Genomic DNA, 19,549 nt, shown 5'->3' with positions numbered 1-19,549 from the left:
AACCAGATAGACATTGATATCGTGTCTGTGTTTACTAGTCTTTATTCCAAGGCTACTTTTAAATACTATTAATATACCTGTTTCTCAGCTACTTTGAAGATTATTTTAATCTTTTTGCTTTCAAACACTTAATAAAAAATACTCTTGTTGGAATACTGTTTTAGAGAGGTGACATTTTTATACACGTCTGCATTCTTCTAATGTTGCATCTTTAAAGAGTGTAGGTTTCTGATGCTAGTCCAAACACAACCTCCACAAGAGCTTTCAGTGATTTGAATATTTTATACAAAGTAATTACAGAAAATTGTACTTAGCTTTCACTGTGTGTTAAACAGAGTAGTCTGTACTTCTGTCCTTAATTTGGATATGATTCTTGGATATTTAAAAATAAAAACTATTACATTTTGGATTCATTCACATATAATAGTGTTTACTCATCTATCTCAATGTATTGGGATTTACATGTGTAAATCTCTTCACATTGAGAGGAGAATATACCCATGGGATCTTGTCTCATTGCAGTGTAAGGCTCAGAAACTCAGTATATCCGTCAAGCAGTCAAGAACACCAATGAGTAATGCTGTGTATTATTAATTATTGCTTTTGAGCATTTCTTGCTTTTGTATTTTTGAATTATTAAGAAAGTAATTTGAATATTGCCCAGATCGTTTTCAGTTAAGGTTATGGCTGCAGTGAAAAGTTAGGGGATTGTGCTTTGTTTTCTTAACCAATTGATACTTACTTGCTGTTCTTACCCTTTGCTGGCTTAAGTCTGCCTCTGCTTTGTACCTGCTCAGCAAGCCAAGGTGAGTGATTGAACAAGGTTGTGGCACATTTATTTTAAACTGTACCCTTCTAAAAACTGTAGCTAAGGTAGTGAAAGGAAGGCAGGCAGGTTACTGTGCTTCTTCCCCCTCCCCCTGTTTTTATATTTGCTTGCTTTGTGATGTTTTGATAGAATTTTTCTATGTTTTACTGTGACTGAGGGCTTTTTTTCCTCCTGACTGGCCATACAGAACCACGAGCACATAGAAGAAGTGTACTTGGAGAATAGCTGTGGTCCTCTGTGGAGTTGTTGCCAAAATTCCTTTTTCTTCTGCCATTTTACTTCTATGGTTGTTGATTATTTGTCTGAATAAATCTGGCAGCTGTTTGCTATGTTTAATAGAGCAGAAAGGCTACTCTGAATAAAGCTATTTGAAAATTTGTTTATATGAAGTATTTGTAAATCCATGAAGGTCTCTTGGCATTTCTGTATCGCTCTCTCTGTCTTCCTGAATTCATTCTTTGATGCAGGACTTGATGCTGGCAAATTTACCACAGGTTTAAAAACCTTTTCTATTGCATCTTTTTTCTTACAGATATCAGTTGTTTCAGCATATTCATGGTAATAGAGGACTCCATTCTAAATTTTACATACGTATTTATTACAAAGATCTAGGAGCAGCTAGCATTTGGGGAGAATTACTGTGTGATCTTGCTAAATGAAAAATCCAAATTACAATAATAAATGCAGAGCAATATAGAAGTTGGTATATATTATTCTATTTTGTGTTTAACTTCAATTTGTCTGTATTCTCCAAATGAATCTTATTTATATAACCTGTTTTTCACTTGTCATGCTTTTTCCTTTTTTTTATACATTGTTGGTCATAAGATGTTTTGAGCCTTGTACCTGGAGATGCCTTATTTTATTTGCAACCGAAACAAATAGGTAAAAAATAGTGAATGAGTGAGGAGAATATTAGAAATGCATTATTTTATTGGAGGAGAATGAGAATATGTATGGGGTTTAAGGATTTTCACATCTAAATTGCATGTGTAACCTAATAAGAATGCTAAAGAGGAAATGGCCAGTATTATACTGCTGTGTAGAAGACAATTCATTGCTACACATCTTTACTCAATTACACTCTGCTGTTTTGCATTGTCTGTTACATTTGTATATGTCCATTTTCTTCCTGATGGCATAAGGAGAGGGGAACAGACAGGTTATTGAATATTCATGGCTGTGAAGGTTATCTAGTGGCAGCAGCAGAACCTCAAAAGCTGGATTTATTCACATGCTGCGCATGATAACACTTACCCTTGCTATGCTGTCTTCCCTTCCCTTCTCTCCTGAGCTGGGGAATCCTCCGATGAGGTAATTCCCCAGAGCAGCAGCTGAGGTAGTGGTTGATGTTGTGACTGACAATTTGGAAACAGTGGATAAAAATGGTATTGCCCAACTACTCTTTACCGTTCTGGTTAAATATTTTTACAGGTCTTCAGGCCTTCAGATTTTATACCCTCTTCTACATCACATCCCCATGAAAAATCCAGTCTCTGTAGCAGGATGTCTGCATAAGTGAGACATGTACTGTTGGGAACTCTGTATATGAATTTTTACTTGACTGCTGTTCTTAAAAATCAGTTGCAAAACTCCCCTTGCCTTAGTTCAAAATAGGATTACTCTGGTAGCTTACATACTGTGTTACCTACCAGTGTAATTTTTCCAATTCCATTTCCTCTTATTATTAAAAATGTGTACAGTTATTTCATTGTATCAGTTAGTTAACCCAGATTAATTGCTGCTTTCTGCTCTGACTAGAGTTTTCTTAGATTCTTATGTTTCAAGCAATATTAAAGGTGGCATGCGGTTGTTATAGCTGGATATTAATCAGAGTTTTTATGAAGGTGTTTTTAAAATAGCCAGTTCAAACTACTTTAAGTATAAAACTATTTTTCGCACTACAGACATGTTTTAAAATTATTTTGTAGATTTTTTTTTTTAAAAGTGTATACCCGATTCACATTAAAAAAAAAAGGGGGGGGACAAAAAATAAATACCTTGGTTAAGTAAACAAATTGTTTACCTAATTTTATTAAGATTTATATATCCAACTTGTCTTACTAACAAGCAGGATGCTAATTCTTTAAATGGTTGGACATTTACTATTTTCTGGCCCTTGACTACCATGAGCAATCATATTTGATGCCCCTTAATTAGAGCACCAGTTTTTTCTTTCCAGGTTCTTTTCCACCTCAGCAATCGAAACAATACATTTGCTTACCATGCTGCTCTCCTAAGTGTTCTTTTGCATGTAAATTAATCTTGATTCAGTTTACACTGTCATGCTGAGTGGTACAAATTGCCTATAACAATAAAACAGCATGAGTTAAAAATAAAGGGGGGTGAAAAGGCAGATTGAATGTGTGCCTTACTTGATAGGATGTTACTTTGCTTTATGCCAATACATTAGTCGACGATAATGAATCTTCTGTTCTGAAAAGCATGGTTTAGTTGATTTTTTTAATTTTACTTCAATGGAGCAGTACCTTGTCTTTTATAGAGCAAGTTAGACAAACCATTAATGACAAGAGTGTTAAGGTTAAATATGAAGCAATGCATTCACTTCTCTGAGTGCTATCCATCTTTCCATTTACAGGAGCTTGACAAAAGTACTGGCTTTGTACAACATTTCCTTTAATTACATGCTGCGGGAAACAGGCTTTTAACATAAACATAGTTGCATTCATTTATTCAGCATTTGCTCTTCAATAGAGCTTAATGGAGAAGGTTTAAATCCTAAATGAGTACACACATCTCTCAGCAGTGTTATGTCAGTCCCTGTGCTCTGCTTAAAAGCAGTTTTAGTCTGCATATGTAGTTTTTAAAGCTTTTGCCTAATAGTGAAGTTAAAACAATTTGAAACAGAATGTTCTATTCCCAAGATAAAGCTGATCTTTATAGAAGTTGTATGCTTGTTTTTTATTTTCTTCAAGAAAATATTCAAAAATACCCTGTTATTCGCTTATGAGCCATTCCATTTTTACTTTGATATTTCTTACTTTGTGACAGCAGCTGATGCACGTTCTAAGGCATCAAAATGTTGCATTTATTTTTTTAATTGCTCCTTTAAGAATCTTAGGGCAGTTTGCTCTGTATGTGCAGCCCTAAAATATTAGCCTTTTGAGACTTCTGTGGTTTTTTTCATTGTTCATGTTGTTGTGGATTTCATATACTTCATATTTCTGCCTAAAGTACTGTATGTACTCTGTTGTTTGTCTGCTTTTTCAGCTTCTGAACATAGCATAAAAGTACACACACAATGTTAAGTTGTAGTTACTGTTGGGTTTTAATCAACACAACCGTCCAGCAAATCATTCTTCTAAACAGTGGATGTTGATAGAAAAGTGGTGGGTTTTGTTAAAATGTCCTTAAACAAAATTTTCTTCTTTACTTTTTTTTGTCGTATGTTTGGATGTAATCTTGTCATTTCTGTTCCATTTTGTTGTGATATTAAATATATTTTAATTAAATAGTTTATTGTGACATTTTAGAGAGATGGATACTAACTGCATTTCCCAGTTTCTAATGTGATGACTTTATCTTCATGAACTAAATTAAACCAAGGACTACTATCCGAATTTCATTATTTTTAGCAATTGGATATGAAATCATAACTAAATGCAGTGATCTTATGATTGAAATATTAGGAGGTGTCTTTGTATATGGTCTTACTTAAGCTGGACTTTTCCAAATGAGTCTTACTTAGTATTTCATTTCTGTGTTTACATCCTTCTTTTAAGTTACGCTTTTTGTGAAAAAGCACCATCTTGGTTTTACAGTAGCATTAGTATCACACATATCATTGTTTGGTTATTAGTAATCTGTTTCTAATAACAGGGCATTGCAACTAATAAATTACTGTAATTATGTGATTTCTTATAAAATTGTTTTCTCAATGAATGATTTAACTTTCAATGCAAATGTGGGGTTTTTGTTTAGAAGTCTCTTATTTTGGTTTTATGCTTAGTAAGTGAGCAAACCTTAAAGTATTCATAATGAAATACTTAATGTTTCAGGGATGCTGACAGGAATGAATGAGACATCTGCTACAATAGCTGTTGCTCCGCAGAACTCTACTAGACTTGTAATAATTGAGAGGGTAGTGAAGGCAGCAAACCTGGGTGTAGTCCCTTCTGGTCAAGATAACATACACAGGTAAGATTACATGTCATTCATAGTGGAACCACCTTTTAATAGGAATTTGTTAGTTAAAAATTCATCAACATTTGATAATATTAGGGAAAATTTTATTATCCACACCTTTAATGCATAAGATACTGAATTACAATGTTAACAGAATCCTAAGCAGATATGAACATATGCCTAAGTATCCTCAGATCTTTATTTGAATGTATGTAGAACAATCAGACAGCTATACTTTACTGCACATAGTTAGGGGGAGTTGGCCTTTCCTGGTTTTGTTTCAAAGGGAAAGGTAGCCTTTTAAAGCACAGTACTTTCAAGAGCTTCTGTATGGTTTTGGGGGTTTTGTTTCTGTTTCCAAAAGTAAGTGGCCTTATCCAGGTATATAATCTGTGAGAAACAGCTTGTTTTTCCCACATTAATTTTTTACCCATGTTATCCAACTAGTTAAACCTAGAACCTGATTTTTTCCTTTTTTTTTTCAGTTGGATGAAGTTCTCTGTAGATGCAGGTTGACCATTAAATAGAACATTTCCTTGTCCTTCCTATATACATGCAAGGAAAAACAGGGATAGCCAAGAAAGTCACTGGCCCTACCTAAATTCAACATGTTACTTGTAGATCAGTCCCTTTCATATGAAAGCTGTGGTACAGGATGTCAGTGGAATTGATAAGACTGCTGGTTAATGACGGCTTTTAATGTGATTGACTCAAAATATTTATTCCCATGAATCTGTATGGCTTCTTACTTGTGACTGGCACAAACAGGAAAAGTGCCATGTGTGGAAAATTGAGTGGACACAAATAACAACAGCAAGATGTAATTGGAAGCTGTTAATCTGGTCTTGCAGTAAGAAAATTCATACCTCTCCTAGCATCTACTAAAACTGTTCCAGAGTGTGAATTATCTCTTTAACCCCCTGAATTTTGCTATTTCAGTTAGAGCGAAGTATCTTCTTTTAAAGGAAAGATTTTTCTTTGTTTTCCTTTGAAATTTTGCTAACTGAGGTGACTGGAATAGTGAGAGTCGTCTTAGCCTACACAGGACTAATAACCTGATATTTTTCTTTGTTGCATTTATTCCTTCTGGCATTACGGGGCATTTGTATCGCATTGCATTAACATTAACCCAGCTGGATTTTTCTACGTATTTGATACAGTCAATGATAAAATTCTGTTTCACCATAAAAACATGGTACAGCTAGTGCAATTGCACTGAAATGATTGTCACTATTGACACCTGCTCCTCCATGAAAGAGTCCTCATTTGTTGCATCCCTGAGGGATCTATACAGTCTGCGTTTTCAACATCAATTCAAAGACTAGGTGAGAGAGTCAATCAAAAGAAGCTTAAGTGTATGCAGCATACAGGTGTTCTCCATCTTTACTCTGTCCATCACATGAGACTTAGCACATAGGAATGGATAGTTTTGTGACTGAGTCTCAAAAAGGCTCCCTAAAATAATAGCTTAGTTCTTCACTCAGCCACAGGTTTCCTGATCATAGCAAAGTTTCTAATCTGATCTTGCTTTCTCTTGCTCTTTTTTTTTTCTTTCTCCTTTTTTTTTTTTTTTTTTTTTTTTTAGTGGAGGTTTTCCATAAATCAGAGTCTATGACCAACAGTAAAGAAATTGAAGATGTACATCCTTTTGGGTACACCTCTTCAGAGACAGTGGTTGAAGGCATGTTCTGGTCAGGCTGAAGTATTCAGAGTGCTTTAGCATCCTGAAATCTTCTTTTTTTTTAATTCAAAATAAGATGTATTCGGTCTGCCACAGTAGTTACAGGATAGTTTGCATTTATAACATCCATCAGACAAAAAAAAATTGTTTATAACAACTTAAATGGCCTACAGGAAATATCCAGCATTGATAAGTATTTAGAAAATACTTCATTTGCTTCACCATAAGTAACTGGAATTCACAGATAATACGTTGTCAGAATTGCACCTAGTTTCTGGTGAGAACAGGAAGAGAATATTAACTAATTGATACTGTGATGAACCTGTTCATCTCTTAAATAGTGCTACGTTATCATTGAAGTAAATTCTAGATGTAGATGGATGAGTATTTGAGATAGAGATTAGATAATGAACACTTTCAAAACACTGAAACATAAATATTTTTATGGTTTTTGTATATATATAAACTGTATACATACATCTGGATAAAATCAACTCTGTCATGAGAGTAAACAAAAATGGAGTCTCTTTTTGCAAAATCTCATGGCTGCAAGAAGTGTGCCATCTGTTATTTGTGTGACACGTACACCATTTCAGGATGAGAGAGTAAACAGTCACCTTTTACCTTGACAAAGCAGTTACAGATTCAATAAAAATATGTTAAAACTGATGTTTCTTCCTTTTTCTGTAGTATTTTCATTGTGGTGTTTGTTGCAAGGGGCATTTGAGTGAAAAAATTGCATACAGGAACTTGTTTCAGCTCGTCATGCTGCTGTGAGGACTACTTGAGTTCACTTCTTGGAAGTTCTTAGTACATACCCTTTTACACAGTAAAAGTAGTGCTATTTTTAAACTGACGTTCTGCACTGTGTAGCATGAATTGTATTAATCTCTTAGTTGGTCATCCCCAACTGATTAAGCCCTATTTAATAACGGCCAATGCCAAGAAGCTTATATTGCCTGGTAATGCAATATACTCATTCAAAATTAAATTGTATATATAAGTGTAGCTAATGGACATGAACGGGTGCGTGTTTCTTGGTTTTTTTTCAGTCTAAACATATTTGTACTCATGACAAAGGTGATGTCATGGTGGTGGGACCCAATTACTGCTCCTTAAATTGATAACCCTATTTAGGATTGTATTTTTGCACCAAGTGAAAACACTCAGAGCAAATATAATGAAGATCTGAAAATAAATACTTGAAACAAATATCAACAGAATAGCATGTAGTCACCAGTGAAAAATGAAATAAATGTGAACCTGTCAAACACATTGGCTATATATTAGTCCGTATTACAGTATAGCAACACTCATGTACATGCATTTTTTTCTCTTTTTACCATAGGGCTACTGAATTTTGATATTTTACTTGAAATGTAGTAATTCATCTGTTAACTGACTGTAGAACAAAATGCCAGATAACAGAGTTCGATTTTAAACCCTCTTTTCTGACCTGTTTTATTTCAAGTGATAGCTGCAAAAGTTTTTAACTCAATAGCCAGTATTGCAAATAGCATATTCATATTCATATATTTGCAAAATACATTTGCTGTACAATTTTACTTCCTTAAGTGTAGTTACCTGCTCTTCAAATGAGTTTAAACAAGCTATTAGATTACTGGGCCTTGTAAGAATGTGAGAATGCACCGTACGCAGGCTTAATAGGATTTAACTATTTCATGTGTTTGCTCTCTCTTGCTTTTGTTTTCAAGGGGAAACATTATTTCAATTTTAAAGGCTTTACTAAAAGCAATAATATGAAATAAATTTCAAAAGAGGTTGGTTTTGGTGTTCGGGGGTTTTTTTTGAGCAGGAAATATGATGTCTCCTTAAATGTAAAAACTTCAGAAAGCAACATGTATTATTTTTCTTAAAATACTATTTCACAAGATTGATTAGGGTAGTTCAGTGTTCTGAGAACTGTTGTTTGTTAAAAATATTTTGGAAAAGGAAGGGTTAGAACTGGATTGAGGAGTGCATAGATGTTGACAAAGTGATTTCAAAAAGAATTAGCTAAGGCACCAAGTTTCTGCCTTGTCATTCAGACCACATCTGTGGGCATCACTTGAATATATAAGACAAAGATGTTGAAAGAAAAGTATCTGTTCCTGCAGGGAATTAGATCAGTCTGAATAACTATGTTTAGGGACCCAGTACTTTTCAGTCAAAGTATGTCAGCTGTTTGTTGTCAGTGAGGAAAGTCTACCACAAAATTTTCATTCTTCAAGGTAAGAGCATACACATTTGAGGACATTAATTCCCTCAAAGTCAGTTGTTCTACTGACCATCACTTCAGTTCCCTGTCTCTACTTGGGCAGTAAGATTCATTGCTGTGCCGGTTTGGGCTGGGATAGTTAATTTTCTTTGTAGTAGCTAGTATGGGGCTATGTTTTAGATTTATGCTGGAAACAGTGTTGGTAATTCAGGATGTTTCTGTTATTGCTGAGCATGGCTTATACAGAGTTAGGGCCTTTTCAGCTTCTCACATCACTCCACCAGCAAGCAGGCTGGGAGTGCACAAGAAGCTGGGGGGGTGGGGGGGGGTTGGGGGGGGTACAGCCAGGACAGCTGACCCCAGCTGGCCAAAGGAGTATTCCACATTGTAGATGTCACACTCAGCATAGAAAGCTGGGGGGAGACACTGGGAGTGATGGTGTTTGTCTTCCCGAGTAACCGTTACATGTGATGCCCGGCTTTCCTGGAGATGGCTGAATACCTTCCTGCTGATGGGAAGTGGTGAATTAATTCCTTGTTTTGTTTTGCTTGCATGAGCAGCTTTTGCTTTAACTATTAAACTGTCTTTATCTCAACCCATGAGTTTTCTCACTTTTACCCTTCCAATTCTCTCCCCCATCCCACCAGGGTGGGAATGAGCAAGGTTTCATGGGGCTTAGTTGCTGGCTGGAGTTAAACCACAACAATTGTGTTACATATTAAAAAAAAAATTGTATTAAAAAAATACAATTTAAAAAAAAATTGTATTTAAAAAAATTAAATATTTTTATTTTATTAATATTAAAAATTATTTTAAAAAAAAATTGTAGGCTGTTCTTCCATATTTCAAAATGTGATGAGATGGAGACACTATTAAACTCAAGATCTTCAGTAATTTTCTTTTTAACCAACACAAGCCTTATTTGTCCAGAAATGCTGTTCATGCTAGTGCTACTTTCAAGATGTGTTGCTTATTCCTTTCAGATGAATATTCTGAAAGTTCCTCAGGTCTTTTCTTCCTTTATTCATTTTCAGCTCCATAACCTCCTATCAGGGTAGGTAATCTTAATTTTCTTCACTTTGAATATAGCAAAAGACAACAGATGGTGATAGAATGACAAGACTAGTTGCAGACTTAACTTTAATCTTAAAAAGACTTGAATAACTTGAATACTCTTCTGATCCTCTTGAAAGTGTCAAAATATTGTCTACTATTACATAAGGCCCTCTGCATGAAGAAGAGGCGTTTCAGGGCAAATTGGCTTAGGAAGAAGATAATGGAAATACATCTAGAAAGCATTTCTTCCCACTACCTGCAAAATACGTTACAAAAGCTTTTAATGTCTTGGCAGTAGCATGCTGCAGAAAGTCCATTCAGAGCTGGGATCAAAAACTGGATTTGCTTCTTCAGTCTTTCACTTTGTCTTATGCTTGTGTGATTCCACTGATGTCAGAATATGGGATGGAGAATCAGGCCATCTTTACCTGCCTACCTCTCTGCCTTCCACTTTCTGAAGCATTTCTTAAAGGGAATGCATTGTACTCTAGTAGATTATTTCCCTCAATGACTGTGGCTCTGGAAAGTGATGCAAGGTAGAACACCTTTTCCATATCTTTCATTCTGGAAGACTTTACTTGCATGCTGCCCAACCAGTCAGTGAGATAAATGATGAACCCATCAGGGTGGATATGAAAAACAAATTTTAGTCAACCTCAACTTGTTTAATAATCCATTGGACTCTAGTCTGCTGATGCTGTTGTATTTTGGAAGAAATCCACAATTAGGAAAGAGCTGGGCTAGAAAGTGAGCATGGTGTCATACCTATCTCTGTTCTGCAGTTCATCAGGATGGCCTTTACCATTGACCAGCACTCTTGCAATACATGACAGCATTAATTTCCATACTCTAATTTGAGACAGTCAAGTCTGTAATTTCAACACCCCAATGTGGGACAACCAGAGAAAATCAAACCTCAGCTTCTTTCAACACTGAAGCCTTAATCTGCTTCAGAACAGCCATTTCACATTTTTAAATCCTTCTCCATTCAAATCATGACAGTGTTTTTTCTAATACCTTCTTTATAGAAATGATCTTTTATAGATCTTTTTTATAGAGATCACCAGAACTTGCAGAGGAAGGATTGTCATTTCTTAGTGTGTTGTCATAGTAGACACCTGAATTAGCACCAAGCAAGCTAGTTTTTAAACAAGAAGCACAAAACAGCACTTCTGCTCGTTGCTGGGGCCGGTCTGTTGAGCTCAACCACAGCTGCATGCAGTGACTATGCTGCTTCTGGGATCTGTATTTGTTAAGGACACTTGAGTGCACCAAACAGATATGCCAGTTTGTTCAGCTCTTGCTGTGTGTAGTACATCATTGTTTACTGTACCCACGACCTGTGATTTTGTGAATAAGAAAGCATTGAACAAGATGTAAAATATCTTCCACCTGTCTTTTGGAGACTTGCATTACTATCCTTTAGCAAAATCAAAAATTTACTGTGTAAAAATCAGGTAATATGACACTAAGCACATTGCAATGGATGAGTATTGAAGTGCTGAAGAATGTAAAAGCAACTAGCAATACAGAAATTTGCATAAAATGCTTAAAAAACAGAAATCCAAGGATCAACACTTGTTTTTCACCAGTCTTTATTCCCCACCCCGTGCATCAGACTGACAGTCTGGTTGTATTCACCCCTTTTTATCATTTTGCAACCTGTCATGTCCCATTTATAGTATATTGGCAGACTGATTCTCAAAGGAAAGAGGGTTTTGCTTACAGACAATTTTGATTATCAGAGAATGGTGTGCTTAGTAATCAGTTATCCTCCCCACATGTTTTTAAATCTAGCAACACAATGCGGGGAGAAAAGGTATGTGATTGTAGGTAGGTTTATATTGAACAAAACCCCATTTAAAGGGATCTACCTGGAAAATTTTTCTTGTGTTTTTGATCTTTCAATTTGTACTGAATTTGGAAGAATTCTTAGGCAGAAAGTTGGTGATCAGACCCCATCAGCTTACCATAACTAACAACTGCATCTGCTTCCAGCGTGTCAGAAAGGAGGGGCTCTCACCTGTCTGTTGGGGGTAAGCATAGTGTAGAAATTTCTGAGAAATCTAAATTGTTTATAGTTACACCATTTGAATCCAAACATGTTTTCAGTAGCTGACAAACAGGTCTTACAAATCCAGGAAGACTTTTTTAAAGAACTTTACTGCTTTGTGTGCACACAGAAATCTTTCCTAAGATTTTTTACTAAGCAATTGGCCTGTCAGAGAGCTCAAATGAAGTGAAATCTACCTCTGGCAGTAGCTCCTTTGATGCAGTTATGTGGGCTGTTCTGCTTCTGTGGTTCCTTATCCGTGGGGCGCAGTCATCTTTTTCTGCTCTTCGAGAGAGCTGCAGTGGGTAGCCGAGTAAATAAACTTGTAGTAGACCTGCAGCCCTGATTTTGCTTCCTAGTTTTTCAAGTAGGAATTAATCAGAGAGCTAAATACCCTAGGCAAAACAGTTTCTCTGGTAGCCTTTACCTGTAGGAGATCGAAATATAAATGGAATAGTATATCCATGTCCACAGTATTTCAGGCTTTATTGTAGCCAAAAGTTGTAAACTCTTAATGTTTTCTCAATTTATGCTAGAAGTAATTCTAGCACTTCTTTTTATTTTTTTTTAAAAAAAAAAAGCCCAGCTAAACTAACCACTTATGTTATTTTTGTCAGCCAGGGCTAAAAGTCTTTCTGGTTAGTCACTATCCTTAATAAATATTTTTATGGTAGGAGAAAATGAAAACTGAATTTTTTAAACATGAAAGTACTTAATCGGTAGTTTCTACTAGGTATTCCTTAATTTCTTAATCCAATCCTAATGTTTCAAAACCTTGATATTTTCTCCCTGCTAACAAAAGGGCCCTGTATGTATCAATGCAGTTTTCATGTATTGCAGCATATAAGGATTTTGATTAACTGGTACGAAATACTTGATCAAGAATGCCTTTCTACAACATAATGTTAAGGCCCTTAACATTTTAAATATATTGTTGTATTTAAGGACCTTACATATGGGTCTCAAAATTTAAAAATAACTTAAAGAAATTAAATTTGAAGTTAACATTGAAAGTATATGAGTGAGTCATTTTAGATAGGACGTTAATCAAAATAGATTGTTCTAGCGTAGCTTATTTGCTGTCCACTAGAGGACAGCACTGCTTTTGTATCTGAATGCTGTAAAGTGAAAAATAATGTGCAGCATTTTCTTTGAAAAACAAACAGGAACCTTCTGAGCCAGTTGTTTAAACAGAAAACATTTAACACTTTAAAATAGCCGAACAGAAGAGTATCTTTTATTTGAAAGTTCTCTGAAGAAGTTAAATGTTTTACTATTTTTCTGTATGGGAACTTTCTTGGAATTAAATAATTTTTCTGCAAATTAAAATTTATAGCCTGTTTTTAAAATGGACTGTATGTAATTCTCAAATACTTATCATATTAAATGCCTTTTAAGAAAAATAAAAATAACTGACTAGATGGGGAAACAAAATAGATCGAGTATTACAATTATAATTACAATAGGTGTGAGGAGCAAATATTTTGTTTCAGGCTTTTAGTTTATTGAAGTTTTGGGGAGGAAATACAAATACCTTCATATAAAAATGCTGAAATTTTTTGACTAAAGGTTAAATTTGGAAGATGACAAAAAATTCATGCAACTTCTTTTTGAACATATTGTATTGGGCAATAAGTTCAGAAGACTCACTTCATTCCTGCATTTCTGTTAGAGGTATATTGCAACTGCTCACTGGCAACTGAGGACGAAAAATCTTTTTTGACAGGAGAACTAAAAGTGGTAAAAATATAGTACAGATTTAACCGGAATTTATTTTGCTATTTTATTATTTTATTAAACCAAAAAAGAGTTAATATTGCAAATATTTACATTATGGTAATGATTTAGGTATTTTGAACAATTTATTCTAAAATAGTGTTAAAATTGTATGAAGGTACTGGAAAAAAGAAAATGTCAAATTATAATACTATTTTTAAGGTAAATATTCATTAAATTCTATGATTAATAACCAATGTTAAACAAGTGGGGTTTTTTCTGGAGGTTAAAATCACTAGTTTAAGAAAATATCCTTCTTTTTGTGAGTATATTTCTGCTTATGTTTTAGTATTAAGCTTACTCTGTCCCCAGGTAAGAACTAATACATAGTATTGCTATTCCAAACACTTCTTTTTCATGTTTTAAGGCTTACTCAGAGTATGATTACAAGTAATTAATAATTTAGCCAATTATTTGATGAAATGTTAATTTAAAAGTCAAACCTGTACATAGATAGAATTTAGTAGATTAAGGTGAAGATTTAGACTACTGAAAATACAAATATTTTTATTGTCCACTTGATACACTGGAAGGTACTTCGTAGTTGTTTTTTCTTAGATCTGTAAATTGAAGACTAATTCAGAGCAGAATTTTCCCCCCCCTTTGAATATATTCATTGCATAACTTGATTACACATTTGTCAACTTTGGACTAATTATTTTTCTACAGCTAGGGCAGGGCATTGCATCTTCTGATTGTCTTTCTTACTAATAGGATTCTGTCTGCTTCAGCAGGCAGTAATTGAAGGCTTCATGTACAAGATTTAAAGAAAGGGCAGAGAAAAAAACAAGTTTTAGCCTCCATGGGCTGTTGCCACTGTTTCTGGTAAGCAGTAGGACAGAAAAAGAAGAAAATTCTGCTAGAACAGGAAAACCAAAGAGGAAGAGGAGTGCCTGACAGGATAGAATGTATGTTTTAGTGCTGTTGAATTATGTGTAACAAATCCTGCACTGCTGTAAACAAATGTCCTGATAGTGAGTGTTCAGGTGTAAATTTACTTTCTCAAATGTTGAATGTTAAGAGCAGATTTTGAGTGAGTTACTGTGTTGCTGTCTGTTCACTGGCATGGAATTTTCATAACCTTTCCCTGTAAAAATGCTTTTCCTGTATATTGTAGCTATTTTCAGTCTACAAATAAAAAATAACTGCTAGTCTGCAGTCAGGCTAGTCATCATTAAAAAGCCTGTGTTTGGCAAATGCTTTCACATTGTAGTATCTGATACACTGTGTCTTTCCGTTACATCAACTATAAATCAAATGTTGTTATGTGATAATCATTAACAAATCTTATTTTCACGACAAAGAATATGTACTTGATTTTTAACTCTTGAAAGGCTGAATGACTTTCAAAAAACATACAGTACTTCATTAATGTTGATCTGGAATTTGATTACTAATATATATTTCCTTACTTACTGATAGGTACTATATTTATGTAAAAATAATGCATGAACAGCTCCTCTTTTTTTGCAATGTCACATATCCTCAGAATATTTTAACAAAAAAAAAAAATTGGAAAAACTCAGAGTAAGCAAATATCTCACACTGTTATGTTTCTAATCTGTCTTGATTTTTTTAAATGGGAAAAGTGTTAACAGCTGCAAATCTTCCTGAATATTTTTAGTGATGTAAAATAAGCTTTAGAATTAATTTCATCACAGAAAGAAAACTAGAAAGTAACTGCAGTATAGCAGAAACAGCCATCTTGAAACTATTAGTAAATATTTGGTTCTGTTTTCTGAATGGTATTCTCATTTACTTTTTTTCATATTCATTGATGCATCATTTGTTGCAACAGAACCATGCTCATAATAAAACTTCTTATGTTAAGAGTTGTCCATAGGTCAAATTCTCTCTTTTGGACTTAAAAACAACCAATTTACAAGCTAGATTTTAATGTACCACAGTGCAGTTTCCAAGGCTTATTTCAGTCTGTGAATTCTGATTGGGTTTATTATGTTTTTTTCTTTTTGTTGTTGTTGTTTTTTCTTTTTTTTAATTTAAATTCTAACCTTTAAGGCAATATCAACTTTCAGAAAAAGTAAAAAATAATTACTGACCTTGTGGGAAAAATAAGTTTCTTGCACAGAATAAATATCTACTATATAAAGCAATTAATTTTTGCTGCTGAAAGATTTTTTTTTTAATGTGTTTCTGGTCTAAGTATTTAGTTGAGCACAACACACATTTTGGAAAATCCACATGGACTTACGATAAAACTAAACATGTAAATACAGGAACATATATTTAGTCAAAAAGCAGCTGTTACCCAAAATCTTTCAATGCCAGTATATTTAAAACATCTAAATAATCAGGAAAACAGGTTTGCTGCTAGTGTCTTCTAACCAAAAGTCAACTGCTTCATCCTTTTATAACTGTATTCAGCTTCACAGATCACATAATTTTGTTTCTAAAGGGAGTTTTAACACAAACATGCTTATCTTCCCTATTTTAAGAAGCAGATTTTGATTGTCAAAGTTCAAAAGCAGTGGTAAACCCATTGTGTGGTTGTTCCTTCTATACACCCTTTTTTAATGATGAAATACGTCATCCCATTCTGTTCCAGTTCTTTTTTCACTAAGCAATTCCAGACCATTGATATAAACCGATCAACCACTGCTAGTCATGCATACTGACACTTTGTGTAAAATTATCCAAGTATCAGACCCTTTGCACCTTGCAAACCACATACAAACTCACTTTTTATTGATGTTACATGTTTTGTTCAGAGGTATGGAAAAGTGCTGTTGATCCCCCATGTGATTTTGCAAGTACACGTAAAAATACCAGTGCAAAACTCATCTGTGATGCTTTGGGCCACCTTGGCTTTCGCAGAAGGCTGACTTTGTATCACTTTCAGCTTTTAATAAAAGAGGGTAAAATCAAGCCTCAGGGCTATGAAACACAGCAGGAGTGCCAACTACCAACCTATTTATGTGCATACTCAGACATAATCTGCTTCTGTGTTGTCCCAAGACGAAACCGTTAAGTAAATAAAGTGACTAATAAGACTATTGTTTCTATAATTATCCCCCTGTCAAAATCAACAAGAGAAATAGTCATCTCTTACATTGCAGTGCAAATAGATGAAATCATTAATATAACTAGCTAAGTAGGTAATTTTTATAGTAGTAACGTTGTTTTAGAACATCCTATTAAAGGGAGAGGTCTTTGAATGTATCTGTAATCCGGACAAAAGAAATAGATTGACCTGTGATGGGTGACATTAGGGAAGTGCCCCATGTTTCCTTAATTAGTATAATGTGTTATGAGATTTTGATATGCTTAGTTTAAAAAGAAAAAAGACAGAAATTACTTCTCGTTTAAAGAGAACCTGCTTCCTGCTTAAGTGGCTAATATTTTAATTAAGTCTGGAGTGAAGTTTTTTGAGTATCTCCTGATAAACTCCCTCTTTTATGTTGATGGTAATTAAACAGATCCCCAAGGGCTTGGGTAGGCGCTTTGCAAGGCCCATGCTAATTGTCAGACATGAGACACTGACCAGTTGGTTTGCTCTTGAATAGCCCACAGCATGCTGTCAGCCCAGCAGTTTGATTTTTCTGTATTGTGAGCTGTTGTCAGGGCTAACTGGGTCCTATTGTGGCTGAAGATGTTTCGCAAATTGAGGCAGATGGCTCTGATTCAGACACGTGTCATTCAGAAAGAGGAGAGGAGATTGGCCCTGCAAAGTGGGGTCAGACTGGGTCACAGACCTGCTCTACACTTGTTAGTTTTTTCAAAAGCCCATGTGCAGCAACTTTGTTGTTGTCAAGTAAGGAAGGGTGGTGGGGGGAAGGAAAAAATTAAGCTTGGTGTGCTCCTTGTGGAAGATGGAAGAGGAGGCTGTTGCCATCCTCTTCCTTCCCATCTCTTGGGCCTGGCTGTGCATGTAGAATGAATTAACAGGATTGACAGAAGTTCATTGTGCCTAAAATGGCTTTTCAGTCAATTGTGGTGCTTAAAAGGTTAGTTTTGCTTTTAATTCCATGTAATTAGTGGGTTCTTCATGTCTTGGAATTTAGTAACAGTGCATTAGTCCTAACTTTTGTTTATCTGATTGGTTGGATATTTTTGTGGCAGATTTTGGGGAGGCTTGTTTTGGTTTGGAGTTTTTTGTTTTGTTTTGTGGGTATTTTTTTTCTTTGTAGGATTTTTAGGAACTATATTTAGAAATATTGGTCACAATTTCAAGATTAATTATTCTGAAGATAACAGACAGAATGATTTGGTCTCTTGCTGTTAGGATCATTTCAAATTATCATGTTGGATGTTTATATCTTTGACTATTTTTAGTTTGAATTAATTCCCGATGGCAGGAGGATGGACTTTGCTGACAGTACAACAGTTTGGGAGTTTGGAATTTTCTACTACATTTAGCATAGTTGCATTTTCTTTGGGACACAAGTGATAGTTATCCATGGAAAACTCTCTACAGCTGAATTCCAGCTGTCCGTGTGCACAAGTATGGTAGGCAAACTGAAGAAACAGAGTTTACATTAAGATTTTATTTAAATAGAATTTAGTTTGTACTATTAAATACATAATTTTGCATGACACGTTTTTGTCCTTCTTAAATGCAAAAATATTTACGCAATGCTGAACAAATTCTTTCTGAAGAATTTATGGAGGTTTTTATGGTTTATCCCCTGAAATACATTAATGAAATTGGAGGCATTTTATTATATTTGAGCTCATTTCACTTTTGCAGAAAGAAATATTAGCAGTCTTTGACCTTAAAGATCCTCGGTGATTTTTATTTTTCATTTTTTATTTTTCCTTCCCCCTCCAGGTTTGCAGCTAAGACTGTGCACAGTGGGTCACTGATGCTAGTCACAGTGGAGCTGAAGGAGAGCTCTACAGCACAGCTCGTCATAAACACTGAGAAAACCGTGATTGGTTCTATTCTGCTGCGGGAGCTGAAGCCTGTCCTGTCCCAGGGGTAACCTGCTTACATCTGGACTTCAGAATCTGGCACGCAACAAAAGTGCCTGGCATCCACTACTGCTGCCTTTCATTTATAATAATAGCCCTTCCATCTGGCAGTGGGGGAAGAATACACTCTTGACATTCTTGTCTTCTGCTTTAGAATGCTAGTGTGTATCTATCATGTATGCAAGTCCTTTCCTTTTTTCTCTGCGTGCTAACCAAAGAACATATATTTTACTGTCAGTTATCTGCGCTTCTAAATGTATTTCTCATTTGTTCTACCCTAGACCTTCCCTCTCTGCTCCCTTCCCCCGCTACCTTTGTTCCCCATCCATTTTCCCCACTGTAGTGGACAGATACTAGATGATAAAGTTCAAGGGAAATCACACTGCTTGAAAACTGAGTTAAAATGGCAGGTAGGCTCCAGCAGCATATACAACAACTATATGCTTCAGAGAGATTTTGTTGCTTAAGTGTAAAAGTACAATAGGTATAGCAAGTGGTGTTTGCTTTCTGGAAATGCTTGTAAACCTGAACTTGTCTGTTAAGAACATTGTTCCCACCTGCTGCCATTTTCTCAAATGTTTCAGTTAAGATGCCAATAAAGTAGTGCTATGAGCAGAGGCTCCCTCTTTCTTGTTTTGGTAGAGAACTGATAACAAGGATCTCCAGTATTGTATATAAATGGTTAATTAAAGTAAATACTAACAAGGTTGGACACTACATGTGTATCAGCAAACTGTTCTTGTGAAAGTACCCAGTTTTTGTGCTCCTAATTTGTAGTTTTCTGCTATGCAGTTACATTTCTGTTACTAAACAAAGCCAGTCTGCCTATTTTCAAATTGGCCCCTTCATGAAATACTG

At 35.1% G+C, this 19,549-nt stretch overlaps 1 protein-coding gene across 5 annotated transcripts in view; it reads left to right on the top strand.

The window, feature by feature from the left end:
• The window catches only part of AP3B1 (adaptor related protein complex 3 subunit beta 1), a gene marked incomplete in the record, with an annotated part of 161,665 nt that extends 142,362 nt beyond the window's left edge, over positions 1 to 19,303 (top strand). For all 5 annotated transcript variants that reach the window (XM_055790735.1, XM_055790732.1, XM_055790734.1 and 2 more), the window contains 2 exon segments: positions 4,849 to 4,987; positions 18,549 to 19,303. In XM_055790735.1, coding sequence (XP_055646710.1) covers positions 4,849 to 4,987; positions 18,549 to 18,702 — 293 coding nt within the window.
• Positions 19,304 to 19,549: the final 246 nt, after the last annotated feature.

Source organism: Falco peregrinus, chromosome Z (assembly GCF_023634155.1).
Source record: "Falco peregrinus isolate bFalPer1 chromosome Z, bFalPer1.pri, whole genome shotgun sequence".
In the NCBI taxonomy this organism is placed as follows: domain Eukaryota; kingdom Metazoa; phylum Chordata; class Aves; order Falconiformes; family Falconidae; genus Falco; species Falco peregrinus.
Note: the sequence above shows the minus strand (reverse complement) of the source record. Positions and strands in the feature narration are given on the sequence as shown.